Source organism: Ruditapes philippinarum, unplaced genomic scaffold (genome assembly GCF_026571515.1).
Source record: "Ruditapes philippinarum isolate M1 unplaced genomic scaffold, ASM2657151v2 ctg2367_1_1_1_1, whole genome shotgun sequence".
Lineage (NCBI taxonomy): Eukaryota > Metazoa > Mollusca > Bivalvia > Venerida > Veneridae > Ruditapes > Ruditapes philippinarum.
This window is the reverse complement of record NW_026863802.1, coordinates 221,025-240,775: the sequence shown is the minus strand read 5'-3', so window position 1 is coordinate 240,775 and position 19,751 is coordinate 221,025. Positions and strand designations below refer to the sequence as shown.

The following is a 19,751-nucleotide window of genomic DNA, read 5'->3' as shown; positions in this document are numbered from 1 at the left end:
AGTAGTGCTTAACATGCAAAGTAGTATTTTTACTTCCATACTAATTCACTATGATTATACCAATTGCAAACAGAGCTAAAGATACAAAAGATAGTTCTGGAATACAGCAAATGAGTATATTTTTGGAAACTATAACAAGATACCTATATATAAAAGATATAGGTTTTGAAAAATAAAAATGATAAAAATGAAAAAAGGCATTTCTGAAGCATGATGGGCCTGTTTATAATGGACATGTTTTAATTCATCAATTGAAAATTATAATAAAAAAAAACATATTCAATAAATTTTTGTATATTACATTGTGACTGCAGAAAGTGACATCTGGATTATTCGGAAACATTGACGGTGGGAAAACATTGCCGAATGGTGAATCAATTGAAGATGTTAACAATTTTGAAAAAGCATGTAAGTTTTACTTGGCTCTTTTTGCACAACTTTTATTTTTGTTTAAATAAGATTACTTAAAACTGTTTAGTTTAACATGAAATGGGTCTAGGTTAGTTGTATAGAACGAGCTATGGACCATATGAAATAATTGCTGCTCTTTTGAAGAAACTGAACAATATGTGCAGATCTATCTCTTCTTTTTTTCTTTTTTATAACATGTTTGTCTTTTATTGGTTCAGGTTTTCATTATTTTTTATTTTTCAAATTTACAATTTAAGTATATTTGTTAATATATTATCAATTATAATGTGTAGTATGTATTTAATAATAAGATTTTTCTTAGAATCTGATACATACTATAGCACTTACAAAAAATTTAATTTTATAACCTCATTTTGGAAAGAATTTCTTAAATATGTATAAATTGTATCAAATTTTTGACAGAACTCCGCTTGAATGGTTTTGTTAAACTACAAATTAGCACACAAAATTATTTCTTTTGCAAGAGTAGATGACCACAACAATTTTGTGCTTTTTGTCAAAAAGAACATTTTCGTGGGTTCTTAAATTTCGTGAACCGTTAAATTTTCCAAAACGTGAAATAAAAAAAATTCCTGCAAAATAATCTTACAGCAGACAAAAATGAAATTTCGTTGGATCTTGAATTCGTGGAGACCTGTATATAAGTTCTCCACGAATAAAAATAAGTATACACATACCAAATTTTAGGAGTTCAATTATAATTAGTGTGATAAATGAAAAATTAACTGAAAAACAGTGTGGGTAATGCATTTACCAGGAGACGCTTTTACCAGGGAAGACGGATAAAAGTCTTCATCTTAGATGCGTTTACAAAACCCGAACAACGACCCCCACAGTTTTGAACATTCTTTGTTCATCTTTTCTCTAAAAAAATGTCTAAATTTCAAAAACTAAGGTACGTAATACATATCAAATATTTCATTTTATCGAATTTCAGGGAAGGTGAAAAATAACAACTTTTTTAAAGACAGTAAAACGTTTTCATCAGCAACAATTACCGACCCTAAACCATTAAGTGTAGATTCCCAGACTGTCTGTACAGTCAAAAGGCGAAAGATTTTTGATGATTGTGAATTTGATTACACGTAAGTATAATAGATTATAATAAGTTGGTCGACAACTCGCATAAAAGTGAATTGGTCTATAAAGGAAGCCATGCAAAGCAATAATTGATTATGTTCATAGTATTTAGTATTCAGACATTACATGTTGTTGGCATGTGCGCGATACATGATCCGATATTGCATAATTATATTTATATCACAGATAATAAAGTGCTCTAGAACAAAATATTATAGCTCATCACAGCAAATGTTCATAATAAATCACATAAAACTTTATCAACATTTCTTTGGTTTAAACATTTTTATGCTCCCCGAAAATTTCGGGGGAGCATATAGTCGCCGGGTTGTCCGTCCGTCTGTCCGTCCGTCAGTCAGTCTGTCTGTCAGTCCGTCCGTCCGTACGTACGTCCCGAATTCGTGCCCGGCCCATAACTTGGTTATTTGAAGTCGGATTTTACAACTATTTCACAAAAATGATCACCATATTGAGATGACGTATGACGCGCAACATTTGGGTAGATACCTTGTAGATCAAGGTCACAGCATGACCTTGCAGGAAAATCATGTTCGGCCCGTATTTTCGTTATGTGAAGTCAGTTTTTACAACGATTTCACAGAAATGATCACCATATTGAGACGACGTGTCGCGCGCAACATTTGGGTCGCTGCCTTGAAGGTCTAGGTCACAGCATGACCTTGCAGCAAAATCGTGTCCGGTCCATAACTTCATTATTTGAAGTCAGATTTTACAACTATTTCACAGAGATGATCACCATATTGAGACGACGTGTCGCGCGCAACATTAAGGTCGCTACCTTGAAGGTCAAGGTCACAGCATGACCATGCAGCAAAATCGTGTCCGGCCAATAACTTCGTTATTTGAAATCGGATTTTACAACTTTTTAAAAGAAATGATCACCTTATTGAGACAACGTGTCGCGCGCAACATTTTGGTTGCCACCTTGAAGGTCAAGATCACAGCATGACCTAGCAGCAAAATAGTGTCCGGCCCATAACTTCGTTATTTGAAGTCGGATATTAGAACTATTTCACATAAATGATCATCATATTGAGACGACGTGTCGTGCAACATATGGGTTGCTACCTTGAAGGTGAAGGTCACAGCTTGACCTTGCAGCAAAATCATGTCCAGCCCATAACTGCGTTATTTAAAGTCGGATTTTACAACTATTTCACAGAAATGATCACCATATTGAGACAATGTTTTGCGTGCAACATTTGGTTATTTTACACTTTGAACTTTGTATGTGACATAACTCTGACACTACAAAACATTTCAACAAATTATTTAAGGAACAATATAATATAGTTTATGTAATTACACTTCATTGTACCTGCATTAAATTCCGTGTATATATTTACAAGAGGATAATAAATAGATAAATAATTACTACGTAAGAAATAGTTTGTAAAAGATCATAATGAGGACCTGAGCATGTGACGATGTCAAGTGTGTAAGATGTAATGCCTTTATTTAAATAATTTCTCAAGATTGGAGAAAGGGAGATAAAAAGCGTCTGTATGCATAACCTAGGACAGAATTGTTACCATAATGTAAGAACATTATTTTTCAAAACTAGAATTTAGATCTAGAATTCAGATACGTTAGAAACAGTTATCTCTGACTGCTTTCTTGTGGACCTGAACTCAACCAGAGCACAAACTGGGGCCTAGAAGCTCCAGTAAGGTCTCAACATTTCTTTTCAAGCATTATTTTGTAATATCCAAATGTTACATTACTATTGTTTATATCGATAATTGGGCCCATTGCAGACCAATCCTCTTTAAAAAGTAGATAATGTACCTGTCTGTTGTAAAACCGTTAAACTAGTTTATTTCTTGTTTTCTCTCAATGTAGACTTACTCAAAATAAAACTAAGATTCTCTCATATTTCAGACTTACGGAAAGCAAGACATGTTGTTTCTCATAGCAAACTAGTCTAAGCAAGTCTTATATGGTCTGACAGTTATGGGCAGTCTTATATTTTAAATCCAGGTTCTTATATTGTGCAACCGTCATTTCAAACAGATTTAAAACAAGTCAAACCAATTGCTGCTTTTGAAAAATATTAATAATGTTTGTCTCTTAAATGAAAAAACATATTTTGTCGAATGTATAATTGCTTTTTTATCAGTCGTACTGGCTCACAAGCGATCGCAGAGGCAACACAGGAAGCTGGTATCAGGCACGAGTCTCTTGTTGATAACTTAGAGCCAAGTATGTTGTAACTTTGTATTTACTTTTTTTTCTATCATTTACAGTAATCATTACCAGTAGGCATTTATTCGTTTCAATCTTTACAACAAGTAAACGTAATTCTAACATTATTGCTCAAATATTAACACTAATTTTATAATTTTCAAATTGTTTACCAGTATTATATATATCTTTTGTATAGAATCAAAGTAAAACGACTAGCTTTGAAATTGTCTCTTTTAGTGTGAAGAACAAGAACCAAGAACAACATACTGTTTCATAGGATTTAAATGTGCGCAAGTGATGCATTAAATATGCTGTATTCTGCATTTTTGTTCTTCAACCATTCTGATCACTTCCGGCTAATTAGTGACAATACGTGAAGAACACAAGAAGATCTGAACGTGAGTCAGATTTGTTCTTCTGCATCATGCTGATCTTGAGGTAGTCTAACTGTAATGCTTTCCCGCCAAAAAATATTTTAACATCCGCCATTATCGTAATCAATCGGCCATTTCCGGAAAGTAATTTTTCACAATCTTCTGTTTTCAATGTGTATTCAAAATATCTTTAACTGTTTGAAACCGGAATTAAGTATATAACGATAAAGGATAAGTGAATGTAAATAATATAATAATTCCCAAGATTTAAAAAAAAACGTTCCGTAAATAACCGATTCGCCACGGTATTGGCCGATGTTTGAATTTTTTGGCAGGAAAGAATTACATTAAGACCACCTTAAAGTAGGGTCAATGTGACAAGTTTGTATTTTGCTTTTTCAGTCCGGTCTTGTGGTTTACTGGATGTTCCGAGATCTAAAAAATCAAGCTATGAATACACAATTGGTACAACCACGACCGTAACTGAATGTAAGAGCGGTTCTTTATCGGGTCACACCACTTATACATGCGTCGAAACCTCGGATGGAACTCAGGCATGGTCTCCGGATGTGACAGCAAAATGTGGTATAAAAGGGTTTTTTATTGAACATAAGCAACACACCTCTTTATTTGTAGGGGCATTTGGTATTGTTATCAATGTTAAATGTTTTGTCTTATTTAATTGATTTATTTTGTCAGATATATAAATGCAATTGCCTTTAAACATCTATAGACTGACAGAAGGTATTTTTAGGACAATGTATAAATATGTGCATACACATAATGTTGTCATTACAGTTATATCGCGCTTGTACAAACGTTCCATCTGATTCCTTGGTAGGTTTAAGTTGTTCTCTGACAGTAGAAAAAATAATCTCAATACTTGTTTTGTTTTGTTATTTTGTGTTATGAAATAGTTCTTCCATATACCGTTTTTCCGCCCTTTGGTAATGCCCAATAACAACACTTTTTTATTCGCATATTGGCATCATTTTCACAAAAGACAAGAAGCAAGAATATATTTTTCGTGGCTTGTTGTCCCTTTGCTAGCCACAAAGCGACAGGAAGACCGTTGAAAAAGTTTTGTTGTCTTTTTTCTGCCAGCGACAAAGTGACAGGAAGCCAACTTGCAATGCTATTTTGTCTTGGTGTTATTTCTCGTTTAGTACGAACGCATTCTTTTACTTCGGTAGTATACACCGCTTTTCAGGGAATGGCAAGAACGTAAGATATTGATGGTTCCATGTTAACCGCCATATGAATAATCTGCGATGTTTCTTAAATAAAAAAAGATCACCACTTTCTTGTTGAAATTTGCTAGGAGCATGGACAACAACTTGCACTTCCGCTACCGTCAATGAACAGGCACGTTAAACCGAGACCATTTTCAAATCTTGCCGTTTCTGTCGTCGTTCAGGTTTCCTCACAATTGTCATGTGCCGTGTTAACGCCGTAAAATCGCCTTGTACATACAATTAGAGGTGATATAGTTCCGATCCTTCATTCATTCAGTCATTCATCATGACATTTTTGTCGTGTTTGTGATATTTTAACTATTGTTAAGTAAGATATAGTCAACATAACTCCTTTTATACTATATTATCAGCAAAGGATTTTTTCTTCTTTTTTAATTTGTCTTTTGACGTCTTGTCTGTGGTATGCATGTTTCAAACATCAAATATCCTTTAAAAAAATACCATTCTATTTAGTTTTGCCCATTGTTTTCTCGTTTAGAGCAAACACATTCTTTTACTTCGGGACCATATGCTGCTAAGTTTGGAATGGTACGAACGTATCACATTAAAGGTTCCATGATAACCGCAATATGAACAGAAAGAATGTTTCTACATTCCAGTTTTCACTATTTACATGTTAAAATGTTAATTTCTTCAAAAGCCGGTTCTGGGGGGGGGGGGGGGGGGGGGGGGTCTGGACGATAGCTCGCATTTACGACCACCGGCCATGAACAGGCTCCATCAAATAGACCTTGCAACATTTTCAATTTTTTCCGTTTCTTTAGCATTATTTATAAAGTGTTCATTTTTAAATATTGTTTTGTTGTCTTTTAGTTAGAGACAAAGAGTTAAGTATTCAGTTGACATCGCCTTGTTGGCTAACGTCAAGGAGAAAAGAAGCCGATTGACTTTAATTTTCGCTTGCGTCAGAGAGACAGACCGGATAACTAGCATTTTTGATAAAGCCAATTAACATAGTTTATTCTCGTCTTTCTGTTTCCGACAACGCAACAACAATGACTTTATATTAATAAAAAACATGGGCTGCAGTTTAGACACGCTAAAGATCTTTGTTGTCAATTTTATTTTCAGAATTGGAAATGGAAATGGAAAAGTCGTCTAACTCGTCTAACATAGGAATGATCGTTGGCATCGTGACTGCTGTTTTGGTTGTAGCAATTATAGTTATTGTGGGTGTCTTCCTTTTTGTGCGGAAAAGAAGAAATGGGTAAGATTTTAGTAAATTTTCTATTTCAAAATTTATATTTTATTGATTGGTGTTACCATACTTCACCAATTGCTTACATAAAAAATCTACAATTCTTTCATATTCATTTTATCCTCGAAGGGCAGCATATTAAAATCGCACCGTCCATCTGTCTGTCTGTACGTCCACACTTCATTCGTGTCCGGACTGTAACTTACATACATTGAGGGATTTTGAAATAGCTTGGCTCAAATGTCTACCACATTAGGATGATGTGTCACATCCAAGACCCTTGTTCCTAGGTGTTAAGTTTGCTATAAATAGCACTTCATTTCACAAGCACAATATAAAGCAATAAGTTACTTTCATTCTATTTTCTTTTTATAATACCCGAGTGCTTAAGAAACATTTTCGAGGGCATTTGTCACTTGCGTGACAGCTCTTGTTGCGTATTGCTAGATGATATGTTACAAATTTAAAATGAATTCGTCTGAAATGGTAGGTCTGTAATACTATAAATATTTATGTTGATATTGTTTAGTATCAGATATAACAACCATAGCAACCATAGCAACCAGCCACGAAATGATTATATATGGATGCTGTTGTAGATCGAATTGGAAATCAGGGCACCAATTTTCTCTTCAACTCACTAAAATGGCTGCAATAGCTATTCACCACTAGACACGCATGTTGCTTTTCAAAATTAAAGTTCAATGTCACTGTCAAAAAAGACCGCAAAAATCTCTATTTATCAGAGTGTTCTTTGTAAGCAGATTACAATTTATGTTATAGTTAATTGTTTTAAATATTATTTTTTATTTTACTTATTATCATTATTATCATTATTAAACCTTTTTACGTTTTAGAAACCGAAAAGACGGTGCTCCATATGCAACTGACGAAGCGGTCGCTATGAAACCCGAAGATGTTAAGTGACCAGCATCATAATATAGTTAATAAAATAGAAAAACAAACATAGAAGAACAAATTTCAAACCAGCAAAACCAGAATTTCATACATATATCATACATAGTTTTACATTTTTATTTTTGTATTGTATTATATAATAATGAAATGCTACAGCCCGTCTCACACAGAACACACGACTTATACGGTTGGACACCCGTGTAAACCGTACATACAGTTACACTCGGGCATTCGAGTTTAAGCCGTGTATTATTTTTAACACTTTAAAAAATCTGGTACAGATGTCATGTCCGTGTATGATCGTATAAGCGACCGTACAAGACCGTAAGAGACAGAATAAGACCGTATATATAACCGTTTTTTGAAGTCCACTCCACGAGTGAGCCCAACCGTGTCAAGGTCGTATATAAATCGTATAGAATCGTTCGAGACGGTCCCCAAGTAACATCCGATTAATACCCGAAAGTCCCACAATGACGGCACGACTCGCACGAGTGCACACACGGTGTCATACCATCGTCATACGACCAATACGGTTCAAATACGAATCATGCATGGAAGACACGGTATAGAACGGGTGTACACGGTCTCTTTCGACCTCGCATGGTCTTAAACGGCCTCTACGTCATCTCGAACTGTACAACGAAAAAGCACTACCTGCTGCCACCCTCAGCTGCTAGATCTACCCAGAGTTCTTGCTGCATAACGCTAGACTACATCAACAGAAGAAGGTTCCCAAGCACAGAAGGAATACAAGAAGGGCCATCCAGGCCCGCAGACCACTTCAACCTGCTGAACCTGATTAGCTAGAGGATCCATCGGCACTACTTTAAGAGAGACCCGTTTCTTCCAGGGATTCAGACTCGGATGTCAGCTCGGTTGGATCTCCATCAAAATGGGTCAATTTAATTAAAAAACATAGTTTACACGAATGTCTAATAATTCGAGGAGAACTCGAACAAAAGTCGGCGGGACCCTATGTTAACCCTGTGAATGTCGAGTAAATCGAGTAAAAGTCGTGTTTAATCGTACCAGACCGAACTTTGAACCATACCACAATAGTTTGTAATCGTATACAAATTGTGTTCAAACCTTGCTTAACCAAGCATGTCCGTGCTTTTTTCGTACATACTCATGCTACATTCGAGTCTAACTCGTATCCACTAATCTCCAGGCACGGTGGGAGCTAAATACTGGTACCAGTCAACTCGTGTATTGCCGAGTATACCGTATGGGAAGCGTGTGCCCAATCGTGTTCTGTGTGAGACGAGCTTACACGCAAATGTTTACTATTTACAATGCAATATGAAAAAAATGCTGTGTATCAAAACAACAGTTTGCTGAAAGGTACATTATGCACCAGCAATGCTTTTAAATCTATTCTCAAAAGCTTTTCTAATTCTGGTATCGTGTTATAGTTTCCAGATTTTTACTCATTGTCCAATTACTTGGCGGCGTGGCCGAGTGGTTAACGCGTCGGACTAGTAATCTAAGGATTGCTGACCGTGGGTGGTACCAGCCGTTGATTCCTTGAGCAAGAAACTTTACATTCATTGCTAAGTACTGGTTGGTTCCAGGAACGAATTCGCGAGTGTTTCAATGAGCTTATAGCTTCCAATTCAATCGAACTAAATTAAAATTGTATACACCAATTACTTGAAACTGTTGCTTTTGTTAATTAGTATAGTTATAATGATTTTATTTTGTATGGAAGTCTACTATTCAATACTACTTTGTTTACATTTTGCTATTTTTATGACAAATAAAGTGTCTAACATGCTCTAAAATCATTATCTAAACATTTTTAAAACTCATGTTTGCCTTTTTTAAAGATGGAAAATGTATTCATTTCTGAGGGAAAATGTGCCTTTAGGATTACATGCATTTATCACAATGTTATTATCTTATATTTTACTTTAGTATATTGAATTGTATTGTATCGCTACTGATAAAATGTACAACTAAATGTATGTTGTAATGAATTAATTTTTTTTTCATAATATTTGTATTTGATGGCATGAAACATATTTACGTATAGAAGGGTATGTTGGCATTGAATGTATCACAACAAAACAGTATGTTTCTGCTAGTATAAAAGCCACATATACTCTTGCTGTTTCTTCTGCTACTTTAACGGCGGACTACAAGACTTTGATTATCATTGCGACAACTACTATCATTTCAATGTTACAACCTTAACTTTAAAAAAAAGAAACTATATTATTAATAACTGAATTAGCAAAAGATGCACTATTCTAATATTACAACTTTTACTATAAAATAAAGAAACTATATTACTAATAACCGAAGTAGCAAAAGATGCATTTTTCTTATATTACAACGTTTACTATAAAAGATAGAAACTATATTACTAATAATCGAAGTAGCAAAAGATGCACTTTTCTTATATTACAACGTTTACTATATAAGACAGAAACTATATTACTAAAAATCGAAGTAGCAAAAGATGCATTATTCTAATATTGCAACTTTTACTATAAGAATAAGAAACTATATTACTAATAACAGAAGTAGCAAAAGATGCCTTTTTCATGATAATACATGTAAACTAGTTATTCCTATTCTGTATATTAGTGTATAAACATATGATGTAAAATATCTTCAATAAAATAGCTTTGAAAATGTTGGAGGGATTTTTTTGTGATTTTTTTTTGTAAATGTATAGTCATTTTTATCTGACAACATATATATATATTAGCCGATTAGCTCTTTTAACAACTTTTCCATAGGGGTGTCCATTGTCACTTGCTCCTCACCGCCCGCCGGGGACTTTTGATTCTTTTCTGTGAGGAAGATATCCAACTTAGCTTACAGAACGTCGTAGATTCTACTGATGCGCGAATGAAAACCTGAGGTCTTCCTCCACCAGTAAATTAAAGCTAGAAAGTCGACCTTTGTTGTGAACCCAACCAAAACGCGCCGCTTCCAACTTCTTATCTAAATGTTTAATCTTCAATGTGGTGATTTTAAGACTTATTTAATTTGAAAAGAGCAAACATTATCTGTTAAAGCAACTTGTAAATATTTACTGGGGAATGTACATGATTAACCCTCAATTGACATGGGAACTGTTCGGTCTGACTGTATGTCTACCTGATTTCGATATAAACAGCATTAGCATATCATAATGAACAATGGATCAATATTAACTTTCAGACACTCGAGAGGAAATCCCTACCAAGAGCGAATGTGAATGATTAAAACAGAATCAAGAAAAATATAATATACCTTTACAGCTATAAAATATATAACTGTATACATAAATCCTGCGAATCATAAGTGTTTTACAAAAGCAAAAATTTGTTGAAATCTTAATTTTAAGAAAGAAGTCACTGTTTGGTGTAAGACAACATACACAGATTCCTGCAGTACATGTACTGATGTAATGCAATATACATTTATATCTAGAGACAGTGTCAACATTTCTTTTAGTTATCCTTGTTTCTTTTTTTTTTCTTTTTTTTTGCATTATTATTATAAATTAACATTTGTTCCATCACTACAAATCTATGTTAATATAACCATATTCCTTTTTTCGAGCATTTTTCTTGTGAGGGAGAAGTCAGATGCCTTTCGAGTATTTTTTACTGGTGCTAGGCTAGCATGGGCATTTTAGTAGCACTGTTGTCCTTCCTAGGGAAAGCATGCTTATCCTATCACGTAAATGATTAGGACCCAGATATTAAAAATTAACTTTGTCACCTGCATAGAATAAAACCAGTATAATTAAGTTCTTTTTAAGTTTTGTTTCCTTTTGAGACACAACTGTGACTTGTTCACTTCAAAGACTTTATCGGAATGCATGTTTCAAGTCGTGAAAACTATTCTATGAATAAGAAAAATATGCATGTTAACATGGCAGTCATTAGAAAATGCACTGGTATCGACTGTCTCTCCGAATGAGGACAGAGGCGTCTCGAAAATAATGAGGATGGAGGGGCTGAAGCATTATTTTCCCCTTTTTTAAAATAAATTCTACACGAGCCGGCTTTGGTGAGCATCTATATTGTTGTCGGTAAGAAACAAGCTTTGAAATCAAAACGGCGATCAAACTTCTCTTTTGATATATTTTTTACCAAACTCGCACAACTGTAGATTTTGGCTTCTTCCTTTTAACATGTTTAACATTATAACCCACTAATTAATGACCGCTTTACGGCTAATTAAGGAGCTAATAATAGGCTCTTAAATTTTATTAAATTCATCAATACAGGTTAGTTTCAGGAAACGGACTTTGGAATGGATCAAATATGCCACAAGCTTTCATAAAATAAATATGTTATAATTTAGTCAATATTTTATAATGAAGGTGACATGTTTCCTCTTGAAATCTGACCGAGGTCAATATTTTACAGGTTTTAAATAAGGTTGAGCACATAACTCAAGTTTTTGAGGCTGGGAATTTATCTGTTTTTTCAGCAGGAACAAGTACATTATGTATGCCTAAAAAAATCGTTTTTTTTTTTAAATGTCTGTATTCTATATCGTTACACCCGACTCCATTTGCTGTAACCTCAAGGTCAATGTTATTTGTGGGTCAAGGTCAAATACCTTACGCTATGTACAATGAGCCTCATTACAATTACTCCTGTTAAGTTTTATCACAATTGGTCGAGAGATTTTAGAGAATAAGCGCACACAGGTTTACATATACAGGTACCGATATTATTGGTTAATTGGCTTTTTCTTTTATTTTTACGTTGCATTTTTGCCACATAAAACAATATAAATCACCACATTTACCATCGGTTTATTTTGGGTGTCTTCCTTTTTCAATCAAGATTATTGACGGAATAAAGAAGTTTATAGACAATTAGATGTCGGCCTGGCTCTTATACAATTTTCTTGTTTGGTGGGCGTGGGGGTAAATAACAAAATCTCATTTATAACAAAAAAGTTATTCATATGTTTTACAATTGAAAATTGCCATATCTTACATATAAAAACGTGCCAAGTTATTTCCTGTGAAATGCAAAACACACACTGATATAGCATTTAAAGTTGCATACCTCCAGATGAGCCAAAATATTTCAAGAAAATAGCCTTGAAAAAAAAGTACTAAGATTTTAAGAATAGTAAAAAATATGTATGTAACTTATAGTTTTATAGGCAATAAAATTAATGACTTAATTTGCGGTATTTATCACCATATTTCTACTGCATGACAAACACAATAACGACAATATTTGCATAATTATGCTGACCTATTTTTTGTAATTTTTGTAGATTTCAAGTGCCCCTTGCAATGTGTAAAAAAATTCACTTGAATTAATAAACTTGTTTTATTAAAATAGTTCAAAATATCAGGAAAATAAACATTATTTTTCAGCATGTTACATTATAAATCAAATTTAGGCAAAAAACTACGAAAACACACTTATTAGAAATAAGATCTTTGGAAAGACAGAATTTATACAAACATCGACGGAATTCTGCTCTGCTGTCTTGTTATGTTTTATTGAATGTAAGTTGTTGTTAGGCTACTATAATACATGTAAATATGAATGAATAAACTCGCCATCATCTTAAGTTATTTGACAAGAAAGTAGTGCAGTTTTCCTAAAAGCCGTAATCAAAAATTAAACTAGCTTTTTTAAAAAGAAAGAAATACAGAAAAAAATAGTACGTGTATACGTTTTTCGTTTCTTTAAATGCGTTTTAGGTCCAATGTTTTTGAATATTTCTGGATATGAATATAATCTATATATAAACTGTGAACTAAAAGCTATATACAATATCCTAAAATAGTAGCAAAGAGTAACAAGTTTAGTTTGTTCACACTCTTCATTTTTGTTAATATATCATATCATTTTTATCGGTATCTTTTTACCCTTTGTGAGGTATACCGTCTGCTTGAGGCAGAGGATAAGTCGTGTTACATCCCCAGGACGCTTGTGGTGTGTACTGTGGAGGCACACTGGAAGGTCCGTATGCTGGCACAGAACTCATCAATGGTTGCTGACCTGAAACATTCGGAATAACATGTACCTGATGCGGTGGTACACTCATGACATGACCTTGGCTCGAGTATTGCACAGGCCGCTGCATGTTTGTAGACTCTGGTCTTTGAGGTTTCAGGTCAATCAGGAATAGAGGCAAGCATGCCAGTAAGGATATTCCTGCGGCAACAGCGCATAAGATGAAGGACGCGCCAATTTTTTCGTATGTGTCTTTTCCGTCGATTGAACCGTTTAGTTTAAACAGGGTAATAAAGTCCTGAGTGTATTCAATCGCAAAAATGATCAACCCGGTCGCAATTGAAACACCTAAAAAGATAAACAAAACACATTCAGTACAATTGAAATATAATAGTCGCATTATGCATTATGTCCATTAGTTAAGTAATTATACTTTCTTAACTTTCAGAAAAATATATTTTAGAAATGGACAACACAACCTTTTAAGTTTGTTTGTTTGTTTCATTTTACGCCTTTTCCCAACAGTATTTCAGTCATATAGGCGGGCAGTTTCCTAACCATTGTTCCTTGAGAGTTACACTAGACTACCTTCCTCCGCGCTAAACTACCAAAGCATCTCCCGGAGATCGAACCCACGCCAGAGAGGTAACTGGATTAGAAGTCATCGACTCTAACCCCTCGACCCTTGGAGGCGGTTACCTTTTTACGAAGATTTAGCAAGATTAATATATAAAACTTTAAAATAAGTTTCTTTGTTATAGTCATGATGGATATGGTGATAAGAAACCTGCGCTGTGTTGTTTGTATCTAATATTGATTTACTGAGCGTTGTTCAACATATAAGAAAATTGTTCACAGGCTTGTTAATTCGGAACACTCCGCCAATCATTCATAATCTTCTAGGAATAAATATGGAATAAAAGTAAGTTTGGATGTGTCACAAAGGTTAAATATTTATACACTGCATAGAAACAAACTCTGAGCGTAGGTTCGATGTTTTAGCATAATCCAAATAAAAATGGTCTGAAAATGTAATGAAATGATTATACATCATTTTAAGACAATACGTATAAAAACAAAATACAATCAAATAACAATATATACACAATCGCAGAATAAAAAATACAATGAATAACATAATTACTTAATATAGCGTCTGTTGAAGTAAATACTATGAAAATATTTCAAAGCAAATTGAAATAAACTGAACATCACATCAATTTAACACTAAATGTTCACTACCGGAACTTAAACATACATAGTAAAAACTAAACGCATCCGAGAGCATAATGTTTTTACTTAAACACAACTATGAAAAGCCACATCTGCCATTACTATGCAATTTCGAGGGTTTAATCTCTGTTTAATGAGTTACGAAATCTGCAGGAAGACAAATTCAATTTCGAAAATATTATAATGAAGAATATGTTTGACAACCAGAATCGATTTCAAAGCACAACCTGAATATCGTAATAAATTTCTTAATAATACCAACATATATACATATACATGTTTTTTTCGGTTTCTAAAAAAGTAATAATTAGTATATAAATAGTGTAGTTATTGGGCTGGCGCTCATATGTGTTCCTATGCATTTTAGAATATGTGTACAGAAACGCGTTATTAATATTTGGTAAAATGGCTAGGGCGATGTTCAAGCATTCACGTGTCATTATATGGACATTTTATTGAAATTTAGATCAAACATCAAATAATGCCAGTAAGCCAATTTTGTATTTTATGAAATTGAAGTTCTTCAGAAAATGTATGTGCATAGGTCATTCTAATACTAGTAACCCTTCTAATGCCATGGTTTTCACATTCTGTGGAATCTGTTTTATGTATCTATGATTATCAGACTGAGTTGTTTTACAAAGACTTTTTAACTTTTTCCGCTTTGAAGTCGGAGATAACTTGTCAATCTGTATTTTGGTGTTACGTTGATATCTTTGTCATCTAAGTCGACTATTACATAATATAACAAAGTAAAAATTGTCAACAATTTTCAGCATTACTTACTAGATCTATTTGTAGAATTTCGGAAATAAGATCAAAACTTTCAGGATACACAAGATACTACATTATTATGTCACGTGACGTGTGTGAAATGCGTACGTGCTCGCGTGTGTGTGTGCATGCGCGCACTTGCGCGTGTGTGTGACTTTTAGCACATATTAACAGGTTAATAATAGTTGATTTTTTTAAAGATTTTCTATTTAATCAAATACTGTATATTCAGGACTTACTCGAACATAAAATCAAGAAAATATTCAAATGTTTCAACGCCATTGACTGTCTGTAAAATACAAGAATCAAACAAATAATTCCAGAAGAAACCAATCCAATAAGGCCAAGTGTCTCCATGGCTTGTACTGCATGGACCCATGCTGAAAAAAACAACAGTATATTTTGAACAAAATGTTATTTCAATTTAACTGACCATGATATTTTACTTATATTCATTAATACTTCCTAATAATATTCCACTTCAACTAATAGTATTTAATTCAAAAATGTTAATGTTTATTACGTTTTTTTTTGTATTCCATATTCTTCTTTACAGAACGCTTTGTGTCTTATCCTTTATTCTTGACTGCAATATGCTATTTGTTCCAGAGGGAACAGTTTATGTTCACTTTTAGTACAGTCCGATTGTTGTAAAGTATATTCGCAAAACTTTTTAATTGTCAGTGTGTCTGGTTAGCGGAACGCAGAATTAAAATGCGAAATATCGAAATCACGACAATGCGATAATGATAATGTCTTGTCGTGGTTTCGTTATCGTATTATTGTATTGTTGTGTTTTCGTATTATCGAACTGTCGCATTAATTGTTGTCCTGTCCTATTAGTTAACCTTAATAGGTGGTTTCTGAGGGATGTTGTCTGGATGAGATAAAAACCTGGAGAAGGGGAGACTTGGATTGATTGAGAAATAATGTAAAGTTGCAACATCCCTGACGCCCCTTATCACCGGCTTAAAAGGTACATGTATTCTATCTTCAACACTTAATTGCCGCGCATTCAATTTAAACTTATGTATATTTTCTTAGTTTATAAATTTTGATAACAACTTAACTTGCTCTATTGGGTCAATGATTTTGCAATTTTTCTAAAGTTAATATTGTAAACTTTCACTTGAAGACCAGCAGATACGTTCAATCACACACAAACAAACAAAGAACTTTTTATTTCATATAATAACCAAGTGTAATTTTTTCATGTAGAAACAATAGATAAATAGACAAAAAGTATCTTTAAAAATATTCTGTCGAAGTAAAACTGGTTAACTTGTGTTAGTTCTAAGTTTTCCATGCCAAGTCAGATAGAAATGTTAGCATAGCTTGCATAACAATGACATATTATTCTTTGAAGGGTTATTAATCTTGAATAATGGAACACTTTCAGATGCATGCCCTTCTTAACAACCATGTCCTGTTTCGATAAGTGAACACCAAGATCTACGCAGTCGGTAGGCAATTATCTTTTTTATACTTGAATACTTGATTAATATGCAAAAATATATGAACATTATAAACATTATATCAATTAAACGAATCAATAATCATATAATATATTAGACATTTCTTGAACATCATTAACTAAGCGTACCTGATAAGTTCCGAAATAAAACTCGTTATTTTGGACAAAACGTGGTGCTTGTGTAAGTAAGTAAGTTATTTCGTACAATTAATTGTTCACAGTTAAAGAACTATCCTGTACATTTTGTTAAAGAACTATCCTGTACATTTTGTTTCAGAACGATTCTTTACATTTTATTTTATAATGGCAAAAGCTATCTTTTACATTTTATTTTAGAAAGGCCAATGCGATTCCCAGATTTCATTTTGTAATTTTAGAATGACCATGGAAATTCTTCTTATATTCAGTTCTTCTCTGTAAATTTTGCAGGATGTCAATAACATTACTGACCCAGTTTTCGAAAAAGCTGGTACTTCAAAGTTAGTTTCGTGATGACTTTTATATTTTCTTCTTTAAAAGTGAAATAATGTTTTCACTGTCAGGTAAAGATAAATTAGTTTTATATATTAAAAACTTGACTATTACAATATAATGGCGATTGAACTACAGTGGATCATGACGAACATTTAGGATAAGGTACTATTATAAAAAACTGCCTAAAGTATAAAAAGACTGCCCAACCCTTTTTTTGTAAGTCGAAAATGACGAATATTTAAAGATATTTATGTGGGTCACGGTGTTATTGACTACAAATGTGACGTTGCAATATGATCTACTCGGCTCTCGTTTATAGGTTTTAGTTCATATAACGGTAACGCTCCCTTGCACTTAATTTGTATATAATTCTTATATATGAAATCTATATATAACTTATAGATCACCCTGCCCCTTCCTGTACTTTTTATCCAATCATCGCCGAGAGGTTTTCAAATTTTTGGTCCACTTATCTGTATATTTTGTCAATATCTATTAACCCATTACCAGATATACACGTCATTTAACGCGTTTTTTCAACAAATGCCTTAGTAAGACCCCCAACACTTGTTATCGTTTGAGAAATGTTTAAAAAAGTGACAACTTTTTCGATGCCACCCCCTATCCAAAAGATATATTTAGGGGGTTGCCAGAAGGGGAATGTGCCCCCTTCTGTTTGGGGGTTTGAAGGGGTGGCAGCTCTCCTCATCGCCAAGAAAGTGTTGGACTTGTAAGAGGCTAAAATGACTCCAGGTCGATCATAAGGTAACGTGTAACCAACGCTGAAAAGCCTTCGACTTTATCTCAATCCATTGAGAAGTTGCAGCACTTTGAAATCAATTTTGATGGAAAAAATCAACGCAAAATAGTGATTTTTGGCAATTTTGAAATGTCGCCTCGTTTCGGTGGCAACAGGAAATTGAAAACTTAGCATGTTGTTACAAAGGCAATGGTCCAGTCAACATTTGTGCTAAGTTTGATTAGTATTGAAGCAGGTCTTTTTTACAGTTTTTTATATAGTAATTTGAATTTGTACCGGGAGACTTTTCAATGAAAACAGCCAGTTTTCACAAAATCAAATGAAAATGATCATGCAGTAACGGGTTAAGTAAAATAATTAACAAGGGGCAGTAAGTGAAGTGGTTGCACACCTTTTTTACTTAAAAATCGCCCCATGTTAAATGACACATTTATGTTGTATATGCTTAACTTCTAAAACATTTATATTCAAAATGATTTCCGACGAGGCAGAACATGTAAAATGTAAATAGAATCAATATATATTTGGTTTTATTTTTAAAAGCTGTAATGATTATCACTCATTGCTTGAACTAGTTCTGTGCGTCCAACATTTGATAAATTTAAAACTAATTGCATAAATGTATAGTTTTTATAAGCCGCTGTTCAATGTCAACTTTGCATTAAATGTATGAAGATATCCTTGTCCTTAAATAAGTGTATTTAAAATCATATCAAATTAGACATATTTACCTGGATACCCGCTTCGATCGAAGCATTTACAGTGTTCCAATCCAATATCTATACAGCCACAGTATTTCCATAATCCAACATGGTAAGACGACAGAACGCTGAGATATTTGCTAGAAGGGGACAATTTAAGAGAAGCCCATTTCGCAATCGAAAATCCAAGTACGTGCAATATAAATCCAACAAATAGCAATAGAGTACCAAGTTTTAGGCTTTTTGAAGAAATAGTAAGTCCACTGTTCCTTGCCATTATGTTGACACTGCCTGTATGCTTCGATCAAAATTAATATTCAAATCAAAATGACGCTTGAACTATGGACTGGAATTGTAAATCTTTATAATTTATATGCCTTGATGTTACGGTTAGACGAACGTTTTCCGGGTGAAAGTTTACCCAATATTTTGATTGTTTTGTTTTGTTGATTTAACAATTACATGAGAAACAATTAAATATGAAAAAAACTATTATTGTTAAAAGAGCTGGTCATAAAAATATTTCCCTTTAAACATTGTTTTGCTGTTGTTTTTTTTTGTTGTTGTTGTTTTTTTTTCAACTATTAAAGTTTAAAAAGATGAGAAATTTTTAAAGATTCTTTTTATTGGCATCAATCAGGACTGTTTGGGGAAAACTCTTGCAATAAAAAAAGATATATGAATCGCGACAAACATTTACCATTCTGGTACGATATAACGTAAATGTACAAATAGAACTGATAAATAAGGTACTGACTCACCAAACCGAGGTATGTACGAATAATCTAAACAAAGAAATATGTAACTGGCGACTTTAAAGGAGCATAGATAATTTTTTTTATAAAATTTACATTGTTAAAACATAATATTTTTTATGCATGGTAAATATTGATTTAAATTGAAACGACTTTATAATATAAATAGTAAAGT

At 33.4% G+C, this 19,751-nt stretch overlaps 2 protein-coding genes across 2 annotated transcripts in view; one reads left to right on the top strand and one right to left on the bottom strand.

Moving 5' to 3' along the window:
- Positions 1-10,113, top strand: part of LOC132723374 (sushi domain-containing protein 2-like) — a 36,961-nt gene extending 26,848 nt beyond the window's left edge. Inside the window, exons 12-17 of the mRNA XM_060708078.1 lie at positions 315-408; positions 1,370-1,517; positions 3,653-3,735; positions 4,497-4,679; positions 6,422-6,557; positions 7,406-10,113. Coding sequence (XP_060564061.1) covers positions 315-408; positions 1,370-1,517; positions 3,653-3,735; positions 4,497-4,679; positions 6,422-6,557; positions 7,406-7,475 — 714 coding nt within the window. The 3' untranslated portion in view covers positions 7,476-10,113. The remainder of the gene's footprint in view (positions 1-314; positions 409-1,369; positions 1,518-3,652; positions 3,736-4,496; positions 4,680-6,421; positions 6,558-7,405) is intronic.
- A 3,172-nt stretch (positions 10,114-13,285) lies between these two features.
- Positions 13,286-19,137, bottom strand: LOC132723366 (uncharacterized). The gene is made up of 3 exons (XM_060708066.1): positions 18,852-19,137; positions 15,652-15,792; positions 13,286-13,753 (listed from the first exon to the last, which is right to left on the bottom strand). The coding sequence occupies exons 1-3, from the start codon at positions 19,096-19,098 to the stop codon at positions 13,314-13,316; spliced, it is 828 nt and encodes a 275-aa protein (XP_060564049.1). The 5' UTR covers positions 19,099-19,137; the 3' UTR covers positions 13,286-13,313.
- Positions 19,138-19,751: the final 614 nt, after the last annotated feature.